The sequence below is a fragment of the Pristis pectinata genome, chromosome 13, assembly GCF_009764475.1.
Source record: "Pristis pectinata isolate sPriPec2 chromosome 13, sPriPec2.1.pri, whole genome shotgun sequence".
NCBI lineage: Eukaryota > Metazoa > Chordata > Chondrichthyes > Rhinopristiformes > Pristidae > Pristis > Pristis pectinata.
The window spans coordinates 30,782,641-30,804,211 of NC_067417.1; the positions used below are offsets into that span (position 1 = coordinate 30,782,641).

Genomic DNA, 21,571 nt, shown 5'->3' on the forward strand with positions numbered 1-21,571 from the left:
CATTCTTCAGGCACTTTTTACAAAAACCTTCTTACTGTACCCAAAGTTGAGATACAGCACAGAAACAAGCCCTTCGGCCCATCTAGTCCATGCCAACCTGATCTTCTGCCTAGTCCCATCTACCTGCATGCAGACCATATCCCTCCAAACCCCTCCCATCCATGTACCTATCCAAAAATGTTACAATTGAAACTGCATCTGGCAGCTTGTTCTACACTCGCACCACCCTCTGAGTGAAGAAGTTTCCCCTCAGATTCCCCTTAAATATTGCACCTATCATCCTAAAGATATGACCTCTAGTTCTAGTCTCACCCAACCTGAGGGAGAAAAGCTTGCATGCATTCACCCTATCTATACCCCTCATAATTTTGTATACCTCCATAAGATCTTCCCTCATTCTCCTGCGCTCCAGGGGATAAAGTCCTAACCTATTCAACCTTTCCCTATAACTCAGGTCCTCAAGTCCTGGCAACATCCTTGTAAACTTTCTTTGCACTCTTTCAAGCTTATTGATATCTTTCCTGTAGGCAGGTGACCAGAACTGCACACAGTATTCTAAATTCAGCCTCACCAACGTCTTGTACAACTTCAACAGAACATCCCAACTCCTGCACTCAATGCCCTGATTTATGAAGGCCAAAGTGCCGAAAGCTCTCTTTACAGTCCAATCTACCTGTGATGCCACTTTCAAGGAATTATGGATCCCAGCTCCCTTTGTTCTACTGCACACCTCAGAGCCCTACCATTCACTGTGTAAGTCTTACCCTGGTTTGTCCTCCCAAAGTGCAACATCTCATACTTGTCTGCATTAAATTCCATCAGCCATTTTCCAACCCATTTTCCTAGCTGGTCAAGATCATGCTGCAAGCTTTGATAGCCTTCCTCGCTGTCCACTTCGCCCCCAATCTTGTGTCATCTGCAAATTTGCTGATCCAGTTTACCACATTATCATCTAAATCATTAATATAGATGATAAACAACAACGGACACAGCACCGATCCCTGCAGCACACCACTAGTCACAGGCCTCCAGTCAGAGAGACAACCATCTACTACCACTCTCTGGCTTCTCCAGCTAAGCCAATGTTGAATCCAGTTAACTACTTCACCCTGAATGCCAAACGATTTAACCTTCTGGACCAACCTCCCATGCGGGACTTTGTCAAAGGCCTTGCTAAAGTCCATGTAGGCAACGTCCATCACCCTTTCTTCATCAACCTTCTTGGTAACCTCCTCGAAAAACTCTATCAGATTGGATAGACATGACCTACCACACACAAAGCCATGTTGACTATCCCTAATCAAGCCCTGTCTATCCAAGTACTTACATATCCTGTCCCTGAGAATACCTTCCAATAATTTACCCGTGACCTAGGTCAGGCTCACCAGCCTATAATTTCCCAGCTTATTCTTAGAGCCTTTCTTAAACAACGGAACAACATTAGCTATCCTCCAGTCCTCTGGCACCTCACCCATGGCTAAGAGCTTTTAAATATCTCTGCCAGGGCCCCTGCAATTTCTGCAATAGCCTGAGGGGACAACTTGTCAGGCCCTGGGGATTTATCCATCTTCATTTGCCTCAAGACAGCCAGCACCTCCTCTTCCGTAATCCGGATATGGTCCATGACCTCACTACTCTTTAGCCTCAGTTCTATAGTCTCTGTGTCTGTCTCCAGAGTAAACAGTGATGCAACAAATGTATTTAAGATCTCCCCCATCTCTTTCAGCTCCATGCATAGATGACTACCTTGATCTTCAAGAGGACCAATTTTGTCCTTTGCTACCCTTTTGCTCTTAATATCACTATAGAAACCCTTGGGATTCTCTTTCACCTTGTCTGCCAGAGCAACCTGTCCTCTTTTTGCCCTCCTGATTTCTATCTTGTCTTCCCTTGCATTTCTTATACTTCTCAAGCGCCTCATTTGATCCTAACTGCCTATACCTGATATGCACCATCTTCTTTTTCTTTACCAGAGCTTCAATATCCCTCATTAACCAAGGTTCCCTAAACCTGTTAATCCTGCCTTTTATTCTTACAGAAACATAGAGATTCTGTACTTTCAATATTTCACTTTTGAAAGCCTCCCACTTACCAAGCATCTCTTTGCCTGACAACAGCCTTTCCCAATCCACACCTGCCAGATCCCTTCTGATGCCATCAAAATTGGCCTTACTGCAATTTAGAATCTCAACCCGAGGACCAGTCCTATCCTTCACTATGATTATCTTGAAACCAATGGAATTATGATCACTAGATCCAAAGTGTTCCCCTACATACACTTCTGTCACCTGCCCTGTCTCGTTCCCTAAGAGGAGATCCAGTATCACACTCTCTCTCATTGAGACCTCTACATGTTGACTAAGGAAACTTTCCCAAACACTTTTGACAGACTTTATCCCATCCAATCCCTTTACAGTATGGGAGTCCCAGTCAATATGTGGAAAGTTAAAATCACCTACTATCACAACCTTATATTTCTTGCAACTGTCTGTTATCTCTCTACAAATGTGTTCCTCTAAATCCTACTGACTACTGGGAGGTCTATAATATAGTTCCATTAACATGGTCATCCCTTTTTTAATTCCTCAGTTACACCCATATTGCCTCAGTAGACGAGCCCTCCAATATGTCCTCTCTGAGCACTGCCGTGACATTTTCCCCGATGAGTAATGCCACCCCTCTCCCTTTATAATCTCCCTCTCTATCACATCTAAAACATCATACCCCGAAACATTGAGCTGCCAGTCTTGCCCCTCCTGCAACCAAGTCTCACTAATGGCTACAACATCACTGATCCATGTTCTAAGTTCAACTGCCTTACCTACAATACTCCTTGCATTGAAATAGATGTATCTCAGAACATTAGTCCCACCATGCTCATCAACCAGTCAATTTCTGTCTCTGCTTATAAGCTTAACATCTGCTTTCCCCACAGCCACTCCACTTGCTGCCCTGCCACACTGGTTCCCACCCCCCCCCCCCCCCCCCGCAACTCTAGTTTAAACACCCCCCGAGCAACACTAGCAAACCTTCCCTCAAGGATATTGGTCCCCCTCCAGTTCAGGTGCAAACCGTCCTGTTTGTACAGGTCCCACCCGCCCTGGAAGAGAGCCCAGTGGTCCAAAATCTGAAGCCCTCCCCCCTGCACCATCTCCTTAGCCACACATTAAACTGCACTATCTTCCTATTTCTTGCCTCACTCGCACATGGCACGGGTAGCAATCCTGAGATCACCACCCTGGAGGTCCTGTCTTTTAACTTAGCACCTAACTCCCTAAACTCACTTTGCAGAACACCGTCACCCTTCCTGCCTATGTCATTGGTGCTGATGTGGACCATGACTTCTGGCTGCTCACCCTCCCCCTTAAGAATGCTGTGGATCCGATCCGAGATGTCTCTGACCCTGGCATCTGGGAGGCGACATACCATCCGGGAGTCTCGTTCTCATCCACAGAATCTCCTGTCTGTTCCCCTCACCAATGAATCCCCTATCACTATGGCACTTCTCTTTTCCCCCCTTCCCTTCAGAGCAGAGATTCAGACTCAGTGCCAGAGACCTGGCCGCTGTGGCTTTCCCTGGTTGGTCGATCCCCCCCCCCAACAGTTTCCAAAGCAGTATACTTGTTATTGAGGGGAACGGCCACAGGGGTACTCTGCACTGCCTGCCTATCACTTTTCCCTCTCCTGATGGTCATCCAGCTACCTGTATCCTGCAGCCTAGGTGTGACTGCCTCTCTGTAACTCCTGTCTATATACCCCTCAGCCTCCCGAATGATCCGGATTTCATCCAGCACCAGATCCAGTTCCGGTTCCCTAACGCAGTCTATAAGGAGCAGCAACCGGATGCACTTCTCACAGGTGTAGTCATCAGGGACTCCTTGAACTCACTTCAGTACAGTTGATTTTTGGAATATGTGCCATTAACACCATGGGGAAATTTTAGTCAGTTTTGGGTTTACTTTTAAGAACTCAGTTGCTTTCATTGTGACTTCAATAACCAGAACACTCGATGGCATTCTTGTGCTAAGACAACCACACAACTTTTGACAGTGATGTAATCACGGTATGCTTAATCACAAAATAATTAACAGTTGATTGCAAGGTGAGAAGTGCATATTATTATGGATACTGGAACGTCTCCTGTGGAATAGATCACAGCACGTCAGAGATTACAATAGTTGCAAGGGGTGTGGGGAACTAAATGTGAAGTTGAGATTTCAAAATTAGTTTCATACAGTTGCATGTAAATCCAGAGAATTAAATGTTTCTAAGATTTGAAATATTAACCAATCAATTCTATCTGAGAAATGAGTGAAATCACAATAGAATATAGAAAGGAGTTTGGCGAAATTGCAGAACAATCAAAGGGCTTGGAAGATGTCATGAGGCGACTGAATTTCCACCAAACGTAAAAGAACAGTTGCAGCTACACAGGACCATCATACAATCACTGCACTTTGAAAATAATATAGTTTTTGTCCATTTGCCAGTCTTATTTTTGAACTTTGCCAGGGTTTATCGATTCTGTTAAACTCACTTTGCCATCAACATTGTGGCAGAGATTTCTTTGGTGGCATTTCACTGGGCACAGGAAGAGAAAATGTTTGACAAGGTTACTAAGAGGACAAAGTTAACAGGAATAAAAGATTGTTTTGACAGAACACAACTCCTCTCTAATTGGAACATTTGATCAAACTTGTCTTCATAGACGACAACAAGGAGGCATGAATGAAACACAGGAACTGAAGTGGGTGAGCCAGCCCAGAGCCTTGTCTGTCTTTTAATGAATTTGCTTTTTATTCACATTTGTCAATTAACATGACTCTTATAATCCCACGACTGATAATTACAATTTTTATTTCATTCATTAGTTCACAGGACTTGGCCGTCAATGACTGGCATTTATTGTCCTTCACTAATTGCCCCCCAGGCTCTCTCAAGGGTCAATTAAGAGTCAACCACATTGGTGAATCCGGAGTAACACATGACCAACAAACAACCTGCTGGAGGTACTCAGTGGGTCGAGCAGCATATGTAGGGGGAAAAGAATTGTCGACGTTGCAGGTAATAAAGATAGCAAATTCCTTTCCTAAAAGACATTGTGCACCATACAGGTTTTTATGATAATCTGGTAGTTGTGTGGTCACCATGACTATTGCTAGCTTTTTCTTCTAAATTTATTTAATTACTTATATTTAAGTTCCCACTGATATGCTGGGATTCAAACTCAATAGTCGAAGCCTCTGAACTCTTAACCCAGTCTCTATTGCCTGTTGTAAGGTAGGTGCTTGAGATCTCCACTACCCTTTGTATGTAAGGGCACTTCCTGATTACAATGGTTGCTAACCCATGTCCTTCATTTTCTTTTAAGGAAATAGTTTTGCTCATCTTCCCTGTTAAATCCTCTCACTAATTTCAATGATTAGATCACCTCCTGAACATTCCAAATATGCAGGAAGTGATTTTTATGCAACATGTCCTTGTAATTTAAACCCTGGTACTATTCTGCTGAATCTGCACTGCAGCCCTTTGAAAGCCATACCATCTATTTGAGCTTGGAGCCCAAATCTTAATACAACACTCCAACTGTGACTGAAATATCATCTCCGTACTTTTGTATTCCAGCTCCCTTGAGATAAAAGCCAACAATGTTTGTCTTTTAGATTGCTTCTTATGTTAATGCATTAGCTTTTAGTGACCCATGCATGGAGAAACACCAAACACAATGCTCTTCAACTGTACCATCTCTCACAAATGAGAGGTTTTGGATGTCTTAGCAGGCATAAAGGTGGATAAATCCCCAGGACCGGATGAGGTTTATCCCTGGCTACTATGGGAGGCAAGGGAGGAGATTGCTGGGCCCTGGCAGAGATTTTTAAATATTCACTGGCCACAGGTGAGGTGGTAGGTGACTGGAGGACAGCAAATATGGTGCCTTTTTTCAAGAAGGGCACCAGGGATAAGCCAGGTAATTAAAGGCCAGTGAGTCTAACATCAGCAGTATGGAAGTTATTGGAAAAAAAAGATTGAGGGACAGGATAAATCCAGGAAAGGTAGGGATTGATCAGGGATAATCAGGATGACTTTATTGATGGGAGATCCTGTCTGATTAATTCGATTGTGTTTTTTTGGAGTAGTAATAAAATATATGATGAAGGCCATGTGGCTGATGTTGTCGACATGAACCTCAGTGAGGCCTTTGATGGGGTGATGGTGGAGGGTTGCTTTTGTGATTGGAAACCTGTGACCAGTATTGTACCACAGGGATTGGTGCTGACACCCTTGTTGATTATCATATACATTAATGATTTGGATATGAACACAGGCAGCATGATTTGTAAGTTTGCAGGTAGTACAAAGATTGCTGGTGTTGTTGATAGTGAGGAGGATAGTTCACAGGTGAAAGCGATATTGATCAGCTGGTAAAATGGACAAATGGAATTTAATCCCAATAGGTGCAAGGTGATATATTTTGAGAGGTCTAATCAGGGTGGCACATACACCATGAATGGTAAGGCCCAAGGGAGTATAGAACATCATAGGGACCTTAGAGTACATGTCCACAGATCTCCAAAAGTAGCAGCGCAGGTAGATAAAGTGGTGAAGAAGGCACATGGGATGCTAGCCTTCATTAGCTGGGGCTCAGAATATAAAAGCAGGCTGGGTTTGTTTTCCTTGGAGCAGAGGAGGCTGACAGAGGTCCTAATAGGGGTATACAAAATGATGAGGGGCATAGGGAGAGTGATCAGTGAGAAACGTTTCTCCACAGTGGAGGCATCTAAAACCAGAGAAGCACTGGAATCCAGACCTCATATTTAAAAGAACACACAGTCAGCTTCGGGTAAATGCCTCCTAATGAAAAGGCAGTTTAAAATTTAGGGTCAGCACAATTCAGACTCTGGACCACATTGTCAATAGGTGGCAGGTTTCACACTGGCCTTTGGTTAATTACAAGTAATTTATTTTTCCATGTCTGAACTATATTTCTTCCATCATACTCATTTATATCCTGGAGCCTGACATTTTTCAAATTTCCCAGCAATAAATGCTTCAAATCGCAAAGACTGTTTGTATGATTTTGCTTTACGCTCCCACCTACCCCCTTCCCCCCACCTCTTGGCCCCACAACCCCTCATTACTGCAAGTGGCATTTTCTCTCTGCAGTGTAATTTCTCAGTACACATGAGAATAGATATCCTGCAGCCACTGCTGAATATAACATCATATTTACATGTAGGACTGGTCATGAGTTGACTATTTTTCGTGTGTGTGTGTGTGTGTGTGTGTGTGTGTGTGTGTGTGTGTGTGTGTGTGTGTGTGTGTGTGTGTGTGTGTGTGTGTGTGTGTGTGTGTGTGTATGTCCGTCCATCCTGAAGGATATTCCATTTCTACTATCTGTATTTTATTCATTGGGGGAATTTTTTTTATATAAATGCTTTAATCATTTTGCTCTCTCTGTGAGAATAGAGTAGACTCCTCACTGAGTCCTCGAGATGTGTGCTCAATGGCAGCTCATTCCAAAAGCAATTTTATTTCAGGGCTAGAGAACAGATCAAGGAAGAGCTGCTGCTGGCTGGCTGTGCTCCATGGGGAAGCCTGAGAGAAACTAGGGAGGAGCTCAAGGTTGTGAAGAAATCATGGTCAATGAGAGAGGGGAATGGGTTTCTTCCTGGAACTTACAATGGAGAAAGGAAGCAGATGAAATCCACTGTACCAACAAGGAGACTGGCAGTTTTCTTATATTTATAAAATCTTAGCTCATAGGTTCATACAAGTTTTAACAACACTAGATATATGAAATGGTTTAATTATGCATGTTTTGCAGCTGTAAGAGACCAGCAGTTCAGGGATACAGCACAGGGGAAAGAGTCAAAGCAGAAAAACTTCTGGAATACAAAACTAATTCAATGAGTGAAAATGACAGAGAAGTGTGAGTACTTTGCTGTACAGTATAAAATTGATATCAGGAGTTTAAACATCCTGCTATACACCATACACTTATATGGGAATGTGAAGGCCTTGCTGTAGACTATAGCATTTACATCAGGAGCAACAATCTGCTCTATGAACTCAGTGGGTCAAGCAGTATCTGTTGGGGGAAAGGAAATATTGTCATTTTGGATCAAAACCCTGCATCAGAAACTTTGACAATTCCTCCCCCCACCCCTCCCCCCCACAGATGCTGTTTGACCCACTGAGTTCATCCAGCAAATTGTTTGTTGCTCCAGATTCCAGCATGTGCAGTCTCTTGTGTCTCCATTTATACCCGAAGCTTGAATAGCTGGCCATACACTTATACCATTTATATCAGGAATATCAACACCTTGCTCGACACTATACTATTTATATGGGGGTATGAACACCCTGCCATGCAATGTACTCTTTTTAGAAGGAGTTTGAACACTTTGTTGTAAAGTATAAAACTTCTATCAGGAGTTTGAACACCTTGCTATACGCTACACAATTTATATCAGGAGCAAAAACATATTGCTATACACAACACCATTTCCATGGAGTGCACCCTTTATATCAGGAGCTTCTACACCACGCAACATACATCAGGAGCATGAACATTTTGCTTCGAAGCACATCTTTTATATTAGAAATATGACACAGTATACTACTAGTATCAGAATGCGAGCTCCTTGCTATACAGTAAAAAATGAGCTACTGGAGGAACTCAGCAGGTCAGGCAGCATCTGTGGAGGGAAATGGACAGTCGGTGTTTTGAGTCGAAACCCTTCATCTGGACTGAAAGAGTCGAGGGAGAGGTAGCCAGTGTAAAGAGGTGAGGAGGAGGGCGGGACAAAAACTGGCAAGCAATGGGTGGATCCAGGTGAGGAGAGGTGATTGGCAGATGGGGAGAGGTGGATATAGTGACAGAGGCTGGTAGGCAATAGGTGGAGGCAACAAAGGGCTGCAAATAATGAAGTGTGGTAAGAAAACTGCCATGACAACAACCTTTCCCTTAATGTCAGCAAAACAAAAGCATTGGTCGCTGACTTCAGGAAGCAGGGCGGTGCACATGCTCCTGTCTACATCAATAGTGCTGAAGTCGATAGGGTTGAGAGCTTCAAGTTAGGAGTAACATCACCAATAGCCTGTCCTGGTCCAACCACGTAGATGCCACAGCCAAGAAAGCTCACATGTGCTTCTACTTCCTCAGGAAACTAAAGAAATTTGGCATGTCCCTGTCGACCCTCACCAATTTTTATCAATGCACCATAGAAAGCATCCTATCTGGATGCATCACGGCTTGGTTTAGCAACTGCTCTGCCCAGGACCGCAAGAAACTGCAGAGGGTTGTGGGCACAGCTCAGCACATCACAGAAACCAGCCTCCCCTCCATGGACTCTGCCTTTACCTCTCACTGCCTCTGTAAAGCACCCAGTGTAATCAAAGACTCACCCACCCCAGACGTTCTCCCTTCTCTCCTCTCCCATCGGGCAGAAGATACAAAAGCCTGAAAGCACGAACCACCAGGCTCCAGGACAGCTTCCATCCCACTGTTATAAGACTATTATATAGTTCTCTAGTTCGATAAAATGGACCCTTGACCTCATAAACTACCTCGTTATGACCTTGCATCTTATTGTCGACATGCACTGCACTTTCTCTGTAGCTGTTACACTTTATTCTGCACTCTGTTATTGTTTTACCTTGTACTATCTTAATGCACTGTGTAATGAATTGATCTGTATGAACAGTATGCAAGACAAGTTTTTCACTGTACCTCGGTACAAGTGACAATAATAAACAATTCCAATTCCAACAGTGGAATCAAATAAGGGAAGGAAAGTGGGCAGGTAGGAACAGTGAGAGGAAGGGATAGGGGACCCAGAAGGAGGAGTGTGTGGGTAGTGACAGAAGCTGGGAGATGATAAGTGAAGTAGCAACAGAAGCTGGGAGGTGATAAGCAAAGAAGGGGCGATAAGCGGAGGGGTGCTATACAGTATGCCACTTGAGACCAGGAAAGGGTATACTTTGGTACACAGCATAACACTTATATCAAGAAACAAGCACCTAGCTATATGATATACAATTTTGATTATGCAAACTTTACTGTTAGAACATTGTTTCTAACAGAGAATAAGTTACACAGTATACATTGTATCAGAAGTCTGAACTCCTGGCTATACAGTAAACCATTTATAACATGAGCACCTTGGTCACAGTATATATCATGTATAATGCAACCAAGTGTTATGCCTGTGGCTTAAGGTTATTTTTAAGTAACTCTGTACAATATCATTAGGGGATTTGAGAGGATATCATTGGGGCTCTGGTATCATTTCTACAGCGATATGGGAAGAGCCATTCCAAAATGTTGCCATGGAATTTCAGACTATCTAACTAAAACTAATAGCTCCCTTTCTGGTTTCTAACAATAGACTGGAGTCAACAATGGTGTGGGAGCAACTCTCCAAAAAAATGACCCTGACTAGTGAAGCTAACTAGTGCAGCAAGTGTCTTCAATAATAATTAGTTCACATTTGGGCTGCTGCGAAGCAGGGAGGAGAGAGGGAATGCACATCTATACTATACTTTCCAAAGTTCAAGCAAGGGTAGCAGCTGCAGCAAAACAATGAACCCCAAAAGGATGTTCAACATTCATTGTATATCGTCATTTAAAAATAATTATTTACTGTGTTACTTCTGTATTTCAAAGTAATTCTCTGCCCACCTGGTCTCAATCTCATGAAAGAAAATAAGTTTAAATTACAGAAAATGATTGGCATTTTTACAGATGTTGCACATCTAAACACCTATACTTTGGACACAATGACACAGAGATGCAATTACCTCAAATGTGAAGGCAATCTATTAAGTGGTGAATTCCACAGATGATCAGTGTGCCAGTGCCAGGTAATTATGATTTAGACACTTACTGCATTAGTTATCTTCACCAGTCAGGGGTATTCCCTGTAGAGTTGTTCTTACTTCTTCACTGACTCCAGTGTACATTAAAAGAGGTTATCATTTTTATCTGGTTAAACTGAAATTTTATGCCAATATTGTGAACTGGCCCCTTCCAGAGTATTGTGAGAATTAGATATGCTTGGTGCCAGAACCCATCATGGTTCTTCACTCAAACTCTCCATGTAGCTTAGTAAAATACATGAAGAAATACAATAAAACTGATAATCCTCTTTCTGACTATTCCAAAATCCTGATGGTTTGTCATCTGACTCATCAGATGATATTTGCTGTGCTTCCTTTCAAATCGGTGGTTCTGCAATCCTTTTCAACTAACTCGTAATTGTAAGGGAGTGCAGCATAAAGTCCAGTTCCTGCGCTCCAATTAACCCGACCATGGCCCAGTTTCCTGCGCTCCCTTTAGAGTCACTGGAGCCCCATTTCCCATGCCCCTTTTAAATTGACCAGGGACCCAGTTCCCATGCTCACAAATAACTCACCAGGGCCCCATTACCCACACTCCCTTTAAACTGACAGGGCCCTGTTTCCCATGCTCCCTTTAAACTTATCAGGTTCACTGGAAAATTTATCATGCTGCTTTGTAACATCTAGAAAGAGGAAATTAAAATGAGTTAGGGTATTAATAGGAATAACATCTAATAATGTAGAAAGCCTGCCAGTCCCACATCACCAAAGTCCTGAATCATCAATCTTTGGCCACATGCCATAAAAGTTGATTATATACATAAAGTCATACAGCACAGAACAGCCCACCAAGTCCATGCCAACCAAGAACAGCCCACTTACACCATTTACTAAATCCATTTTATTCTCGCCATCAAGTCCCCCCTCCCACCACCAATTCTACCACTGACACATCAGGGACAATTTACAGTGCCCAACCTGCCCACCTTTGGGACGTGGGAGAAAACCAGTGCATCCAGAGGAAACCCATGTGGTCACAGAGAGGAAGTGCAAACTCCACACAGACAGCAGCTGAGGTCAGGATTGAACCCAGGACTCTAGAGCTGTGAGGCAGCAGTTCTATTAGCAGATAGCCTGTACACAATATAAAAGATATATTGTAGCAAGATACAATGTATGGGTACAGTGTAGGAGAATGTATGCACCTGCTGGTAGATATAGTGATAGAGGGATGTACATCTACTGGTTAAGGATCGAAAGCTACTTCTAATTCATTTCAGTATCAATGTCCTAGGACTGGCTACTTAGCAAACTGACTTTTTGGAAATCTTGTAGGTTCAGGAGGAGATTGAGCGAAAAAATCAACCTTCCCTCCACCCTAAAGTTTGGACTGTATATTTGATTCAGAATATTTTAATGTTCACACCAACTAGGAGGAAGGTGATGCAGAGTTTTCCCAACAGTCTTGCATTGGCAATTAGTGATTCCTATTGTGTAAAAGTATATATATTTGCCCATATTGCTAAAACTGACTCCCTTTTCCTACTGACAGGATCAGAGAGACACTATTTTGACATCGGAACAGAGATCAGGACACAACATTGCTAACAGGGAGCTGCCAGGCTGTTAACACAATCCCACTAAACAAGGCCCAATATAAATTGTGAAATGAAAGACAGCAACTTATTCACTCTACAATCAGGGTACTTCTTAGCAGAAACTGTTTTATGATATTAAAATGTAAAACATGCACATTTAGATAATTTTGAAATGTACATTTTGCTTTTCAAGTATTCCCATCATTTACTGCAAAAGTGTAAATGTTTTATCATCTTCCTGAGTACATGCAGCAATTAGTTTCTTCAGCACCCTCATCCAATTTAGTTGCAATTCCAAATCAGACTTGAGGAATTGTAGGATCCTAATGGGAATGGAGATACTTCCTATTCCAATGAAGTGTTGAAATATATAAGATTCTTGTTGGGAAATGATGAAAACTGGTAAGATAACTTGTTAAAAGAAGGCTTGCTTGTTTGGAGTATATAGCTTTTTCGCTTTATTCATACTCTTAATACTGCTACTTGGCAGCACCTTGTGCCTCTTCTACCCAGAGTCACTCTGTAGCAATTATAGACCAAAGGGTCAAATGCATCTAACTGTTAGGTTTGTTAATACCAAAAAATCTCAGGAGCAACACCTAAAGATCTCAAAATACTGATTAATAGTGAAAAGTGATCACCAGAATTCTGTTCAAAATCCAGCTGCAGGTTAGCACAGACACCAATGCCACTGCTGTCACGTAATATATTGTATCCTTCGGTGTAATTCCACAGCTACAAATGTTCAAACAGTGGAAAAACTGACCAGAGATTCACATTTACAATGGGAAGATGCCGAATAGCTACAAGTGCAACCTCACCCTTAAACTGTGCAAATCCAGCATTCATTCACACTGCCTCCTGCAATTTACCAGTAATAATTTGCCTAACTGATTGGTACACAATGTAAGATCAACAATGCATGCACAATACTTACAAATGGCTATTATTAATTTGAAAAAGTGATCCATGGAAAAATGCAGCATCAGGAACAGGAAGTTGATGGCCACCAAACACACACATAAGATGACGCAGATCCATTCTTGTAATCGCTTTCCTGGGAAAAAAGGGGGAAAAAAAGTTTTGGAAACCATAGTACTGAAGCAGTATAATCTTAATCATGTTAATTCAACATAACAACAAATAATTCCTTTGAAAAAGAAGCAGGAAACACTACAGTAAATGCATTCATTTTTGGTTCACTTCATTTTACTGCTGTTATTTATGTGTTTAGTGCTGATGTGAAATTATACTTACTTTCTTTACCTTGTCTGAACCATAGCAATTAAAAACGTACTGACCGATGAAAAATTGTAGTCAGTTCAATATTGCAACTGATCCTTTCAATGAGTTCAGACAATATTTACATATCAAGAGTTTCGGTGGTCTGGCCTTTCTTGAAAATATTTTATATCATACGAATTAATTTTATGATCAAACAACAGATTCTTGATTGCCTGCTTTAAGCAATCTGCAAGATAATTGCAAAACACAACCATTGCATTTATATATGAAGAAGCACAAATCCTTGCAGTTCCTGGACCAATTACTTCATTACTCAGCTAAACATTTCTCTGCAGAGTTACTTAAATTAGTTTACAAACTATGTCACAAATATCCCAGCCACAGTAATGGCCTGATTTATGTCATGTTTCATCACTTTACTGGCTTTACCTTCAATGCAGAAACAGTAGATTCTTTTCCAAAATGCTTGTGAAGGGAAAATATAGTTGTTGGTTTAAGGGTTCCAGCTTTTGGTGTGGGCTGGTTAAACACAGGAACATATTTTTTTCCTGCATTTTTGTGGTTACCAATCAAATCCTGCTGTATGGAGTTGGAATGGAATGTTGGTGAAAAGTGGAGGTAGCCCCTTTATTCTACTTTTTATAAAATAAGCATATTTTTACCTTTGTGGTATGGCTTGTTAGGCGCAATCCCAGAATGCACCAGTATGGGCAGGCCACACCATTCACGTGCCCAACACCAGACTCCCGAAACAGACACTCTATTCTGAGCTCTGTCACAGGGAGAGATTGCCAGGCCAACAGAGAAAAGGATTCAAGTGTGTGCTCGAAGCCTCCTTGAAGAAATGCAACATCCCCACTGACTCCTGGGAACCTCTGATCCTTGACCACTCAAAGTAGAAAAGGAGCATTCGTGATGATATATAGAGAGCCTTGTGGCCGTGTTTCGGGAGGACACAAAGACCTTACGTGGGTGACAGAAGGTGCGCACCACCCTACAAATCACCCATCCAGCCACCACCTGCCCTGTCTGTGGAAAAATCTGAAGTTCCTGCATTGGCTTCCTTGGCCACCTCAGAAACCACAAAACTGGAGAGGAAGTAAATCATCCTCAATCCAAAGGGACTGCACCGGAAAAAATACAACAATCCCAGAATGTGAAGTAAGCATCATACAGCTTCCATACCCTATTGAGAGCATTTGTACCAGGGTTAAAGGAAACTTACAACTATATCCCAAATTAACAACTGTGGAGGGATTGCCTCACAACACCCATTGCCTCCTACTGAAGTCACATTTGACACCAAGAAAAACTAATGACAAAGCCTGATGTAACCGAGCTTCAAGGAAAATACACAGAATAAGGTTACTGACAAACCAGGTCAGACTAGCTTAGATTAAGAATTCCATGATCAGAGGCATAGAGGGTGTGGATTTCACTAAAGGTATTGTTTCCAGTGAATAAACCAAGTCTTATCCTGTTAAACACTTTAATTTATTAATTAACTGGTCCTTAAATTCAACCTACGTATCTTCAGATGTTTTACACTCCTTCCTGTTTTACCAGAAGGAACTACTTACAGTCTGTGTCAAAAGCAGTTGGAAATTATGCAAGAATCAACCCACAATTTATGTAACTAGAATGTCATTCCAGGATGTAAAGAATAACCCTCAATTTATTAGCTGTCCAAATATAAAATCTGATACGACTATCTAATTGCTTCAAAGTGCAGCATTTAAAACCAAGGGATTAATGAAGTTCTTTCCTGGGGAACTGATCACTGAAACAAGGCTGAAAGTATTTTCTTTCCAAAATGTTGGCAATGTTCTGCTTCACAAACTGGACATGAAAATCATTTTAAATAGCAGGGGGATGTGCACAACACATTGTGCTGCTACTTACAGTAATGGACTCCAAAGTTACAACTGGAGCAGGTAGGAATTTACACATTTTCAAATTAGCTGAAAAGATCTTCATCCAAATTCATCTCGGAGGCTGCTAAAGAAATGCAAATTTATTTGGTCTCATGCGAACTTTGTTGGGTCACTTCTACTTCCTCTGTAGTTTTGTTCCTGAGGGATACTACAAGACAAAACTAGATATGGTCTTCCTGCAGGAGGGCCAAGACTCCACCCTTCACTAACAAACAACTCTCAGACTCAAGAGAAATGAAAGCCAAATTGCTTTTAGTTCTGTGCAAAAATCTAATTTCAAAAAGATGTTATCCAGCAAGTCCATATAAAATTTCTTAGGGTTGCAATCCAAATATATACTTTAACTACACAATTCTTAATTTTCAAGCAAGATATTAATTGACTGAAGTATATATCAATAGATAGCAAAACCTAAATTTTAAAACACAATGTCAATCTCAGGCAAGGATTTTTTTTAAACATTATGCAAAGTTCAGATGAATTTATATGTAACAGAATTGGAGTGTTAACATCCTCATTAGTCATACATTTGGTTCTGAACAGGCCCCAAAGCAGATAGCCAATCACTCTGTAATAAAATTACTGTTTTCAAAACAATCTATCAAAATAGACTCTTCCGCAGCTTCACTAACACTGTGACCAAATCACGGATTGATTCAATTCACATGGGCCAATAATAATGTGCTCCATTCGAACTGCGAAAATTCCTGTGCCAATTTTATTAAAATGTTCTCTCTGTGCAGTTCTATTTTCTTGGGTAACTCAAAAACTGATTAAAATCCCCAGATGGTTATCTTCTCCGCAAATCACGAGGGGATGACTTTTACCGCATCTAATGAGTCGGTGGTAAAGACACCCACCCAAAATACAGTGACCCTCTTGAAACGTGAATTCCAGCTCCCAATGATTTGATCAGCATCCAACTGCAATAATCACCAGAAAGCTTGAGAAAGAGCAGCAAATAGTTTCTGAAAACGGCCACACAACAGTTAGTACCAAGGTCACCTTAACAGAAGGGCCAACAGTCAGCATTAACTAGCTGATTATTGACAGATTGATCAAGGGTTCACATAGCAGAAGCACTGACTTGGACTGGGTGATAAGCGTTTTTAAACACTGCAGTTCACTTTAAAGAATTACAACATGTCTGTTTATAAAGAGCAGTTGCTCAATTTACATTCAATTTACAAATTTTCACAATAACACCACTGACCCTTCAATTTATGAATCCATCTTTTGCCATAGCCCCTCTCCATCCATAAGAATACACTGCACTGAAATGCCCACAGTACACTTTCTAAATTGCAAAACCAGTTGTCCTTGCTCATTCTAGCCTATATGTGACTCCAAGATCCACAGATAGGGTTGACTTTTAATTGCCTCCTCAGTTCAGGGGCATAAGAGATGGACAATGAATGCTGGCATTGCCAACAATAATCACATCCCATAAATGAATCCAAGTTATTCACTGATAGTTTGCCATTATAGTTCAAAATACAATATCCATCTGGTTACGTGGAATAATACCATGAACTGATCTTAAACTCCTCTATTTCACACATAATATTATTCCTACATCTGTCTTGGAAAATATGATGCAATCATCTCTGACTTACTCTGACTATAGACTTATCACCTGTTTATATTCACAGCCTAGTGTGAATCAACCCTCACCTGGAGGGCCAGCTGGAACCAGTGTCTGTATGGAATATTAATGAAGGAAAAAGGAGGAGATCTGGTACTCAATATTTACAGTATCTCCTGGTGCCATAGTAATAGGAAATCTAAGAGGACTCTATATGCCATCTGGACTTGGAATAGTTCAACATGCCACACATATCCAAGGCCACGGAAACAGATCATCCCAGAAAATTCTTCTTGTATTTACAGGAGTTTTGCTCTCTGAGTAATAGTGTAAGTCTCAGCATCTCTCACTGAGGTGCATATTATAGTATCCATGCATAAGCAATTAAATGCAGAAATCAGAAAGTTGCTGCCTGGTTTGCACTGTTCGTTTACAAGTTTCATTTCACGAGGAACTGCAGTATTCTTGAAGCTAGGGTCCTTAACCTTCATTATTTGCCCACTGTACGTACCAGAAAAAGTTGGAACGTATCCTTTCCAATGCAAGTGAATTTCTAAATAACATAGTTCATTGGCAAAAAATGTTCTGGCAGTGAAAATTTATATTTGCAAGCGTGCAATCTCATTACTTCAGATTGTAATTATTTATGGAGATTTCCTTTTACTTCTTCCTTCTTTATTTTATTATGATATTTCTCTCCCTAATCCCCTCTATCTTTTCTTCTATTTACTTCCCTTCTGGTCCATGTTTTACAATGAACTATGTATTTTAACTTACATTTTCTGCTTTAGATTCTGAGAAATTCAATCACAGTATAACATTTATGGGTGCTGCATCATACAATTTCTATGAAAAGGCAACAGTTAAAGAAACCCATGGGCTTACAGCAATACCCATGCTTTTCTTTCCAGATCCTCCATGTGCCTGATGTGCTGGCAACAGTTGGACATGCACAGTGGTGTCAACAATTCATAATGTACACCTCAATGCCACTGCTGTGATTTCTGTCCACACAAGTGTGGCCTGTGGATGACATGCATAAACAGGACTTCACAGGCTGTGTTTTTAAATGGGGACCCAACTGAGGTGGTCCCAGGCCACTGAATCCAGCATTGGTACCTGGTTTTAAGTAGCCTACTGGAATCCACAGCCCGCTTCCTCCCACATCCTAGCCCAGACGTAAAGAACCCAATTCCTCCCTATGAATGCCGTGCCAACTCTCAGTACCCACAGCAACCCTCCCCTATGCTCTGTGTAGCAGACCCATCAAATTTGCACACTGCTCAATGGTGGAGCACTCAAAGGAAAAGCCTTTCAATAGCCAAACATGTAGAAGTCCAGTTCTAAAGCACACAATACTTCTGTGCACAAAGGAATTTTGCAACAGTAGGTCCTCAGGACAATACCTTATGGGCCACCCTGGAATTCTGTTTCAATAAGTCTTACCAGGCGTGAGTAGCTTATTAAAGATTCTTCAATTTGATTGGTTAGGAGATGTACCATTCTTGTCCAGCTCACGCAAGTCCAGCTTTCCGCTGAGTGCTGTGCAGTTTCTCTAATTATCACAAATCACTTTGTAAAGCCCATGGCCAGCATAAGTGCAGTGAATGGGAATATCATTTGTTCCTCACTGACTACAAAACCCAAATTATTTGTATTGTGCTGTCTCAAGGGAGTCTTCGTAATGCTACTCACACAGCATAAAACTGAAAAGCCGCTGTGGCTGAAGTCAGAGGGCTCTCTTCATTAAGCTGTTCAAATTATTATGTAAAATGGTTATAATTCAGCTCTTTTTGCAGAACCTTAAGACATACTCAGCCTGAAAGAAGTATCACAATACTTTGGAATTTCATTAGCCTACTTAGTGAATTCAAAACAACGATGCAGTGAGGAAAGAAACACCCAACAATTTCAACTGCAGACAGAACAATGTGCCTTATACAATTGGTAATGGGGATGGGAAAAACTGACAACCTTTTTTGATAAATCTAAAGCTATATTTGCACAATCTCTACATCTCCTTCAGATACTTTGATTTTGCACAAACTTCTCAATTGGATGTGGATGGATTAGACTGCAATAACATTTTGCAAGTGCTGACAGAAGCGATCTGAGATCTGCACATAGATTTTCTGGACCGGAAGATGCCCAACTAATTTTCATAAACAAGTCTGCTGCCAAAGCTGGTGCTCTTATCTAATCTGACAAGGAGCCATTCCTATTCTCCATAGATAACTTTTTCAATAAATACCTCCAAGCAAATGATTTATTTATTATATTTTCCAGGGTGCTTATGGAGAAAAATGGAAAATTTACAGTAAAGTTCTTAAGTCAGGAACAGCATGGCTGGCTCCTTTAGCCTCACAAACCACAGAATCTGACTTTGATTTCTTCACCCCTCTCTCTTGTGACCTAGCTAAAGAGATTCATCTGACTGGGGATGCCTGCTCAATCAGGGTCATAATAAAGCCATTGTCAAGCTTCTCTGTTATCAAAGAACCTAAAAGAAATCAAGTGACTCAAGCTGTCATTTTTTTCTAACCCCAATAATTTATTTTGTTTCAGAGTATTACTGTATCTCTGAAAAGTTTGCCCACCTCTGACATCAGTCTGACAATAATCCAAGACAAAATAAATCATCATTTAGAAAAAAATAATTACCTACACGAATTTGTCAAAGGCAGATAGTGTTTGGTTAATTTGATTTGAGTCAATAATTTAAAAAGCACATATCTCCAAAAGGAGGATACCATCCCAGTATGTTAGGCAGTCATCATTAAAAAAAAATGTGGTGACCTCATCACAAACTCAGGCCTCATATAACTGGGCTGGCTCACTCCTTAACTTTGTTCTAAAGCAGCTTCAGGTTGCATTGCTTTTCCTAAAAATTGTCAGAAGGAGAAATGGTTGCACAATGATGATAAGTCACAGAACATATTCAAAGATTATGATCACCATAACGTAAAGTTACATCTCCACAACACTCAAAGGTTCAGATCTTTAGAAATCAGGTCATTGAGTCATACAGCATGGAAACAGGCCATTCAGCCCACCACATCCATGCTGATCAGTGGGTAACCATCTGTATTAATCCCATCTTCCAGCATTTGGTCTGTAGCCTTCAATGCTCAGGCAATTCAAGTGCTCACTGAGATACCTCTTAAATTATGCCAGCGACTCTGCCTCCACCACTCTCTCCACCAGTGTATTCCAGGTACTCACCACTCTCTGGGTGCAAAAGGTCCACTTCATATCCCCTCTGAATCTCTTACTCCTTACCCTCTGTTTTATCTATATCTGATAAGGGAAAAAGATTCCTACAGTCTACCCTATCTATACCCGTCATAATTTTATGTACTCAATCATGTTTCCTCTTAAGCTCCTCTGCTCCAGGGAAAACAGACAGTGTCTCCTCATAACTAAAATATTCCATTCCAGGCAACATCCTGGTGAATCTTCTCCACACCATTTCCAGCGCTATCACATCCTTCCTAAAGTGTAGTGACCAGAATTACATGTAGTACTCAGGCTGAGATCTGACCAATATTTTATAAAGTTGGAGCATAACCTCCCTGCTCTTGCATTCAATGGCCCGACTAATGAAAGCCAGCAACCCATATGCCTTTTTAACCACATTATCTACCTGTGCTGTCAGATCTTTGAACTTGCATACCAAAGTCCCTCTGTTCCTCAGTACTCCCGAGGACCTTACCATGCATGACCCAAAGTGCATCACCTCACACTCATCTGGATAAGAGGAGATGTCAGGGGTAAGTTTTTTACTCAGAAAGTGGTGAGTGTGTGAAATGGGCTGCTGGAAACAGTGGTGGAGGCGGATACGACAGGGTCTTTCAAGAGACTGTTAGATAGGCACATGGAGCTGAATAAAATAGAGGGCTATGGGTAAGCCTAGTAATTTCTAGGGTAGGGACATGTTCGGCACAGCTTTGTGGGCCGAAGGGCCTGAATTGTGCTGTAGTTTTTCTATGTTTCTATGGATTAAACTCCATCTGCCATCTCTCAGCCCACTTCACCAACACTGAAAACAAACTGCTGGAGGAACTCAGTGTGTCAAGCTGCATCTGTGGAGGCAAAGGGATAATCAATGTTTTGGGTCAAAACCCTGTGTCAAGACTTTACAGCTTCTGCAGTCTCTTGTGTCACCAACACAATGATGTCACCTTGTAGCCCAAGACTACCCTCCTCACTATCAACAACTCCACCAATCTTAGTACCATCTGTGAACTTACTGAACATGCCACCAACATCCACATCCAAATCATTCATGCATATTACAAACAACTAAGGTCCCAGCACCATTCCCTGTGGAACACCCTGACTCACAGGCATCCAATCACAAAATCAAC

The 21,571-nt window shown here is 41.4% G+C and overlaps 1 protein-coding gene across 2 annotated transcripts in view; it reads right to left on the reverse strand.

Annotated features, from left to right (window-relative positions):
* The window catches only part of si:ch211-212o1.2 (uncharacterized protein LOC492735 homolog), a 114,485-nt gene that overhangs the window by 82,246 nt on the left and 10,668 nt on the right, over positions 1-21,571 (reverse strand). For both annotated transcript variants that reach the window (XM_052028772.1, XM_052028774.1), the window contains exon 2: positions 13,378-13,497. In XM_052028772.1, the coding sequence (XP_051884732.1) occupies positions 13,378-13,497 (120 nt within the window). The remainder of the gene's footprint in view (positions 1-13,377; positions 13,498-21,571) is intronic.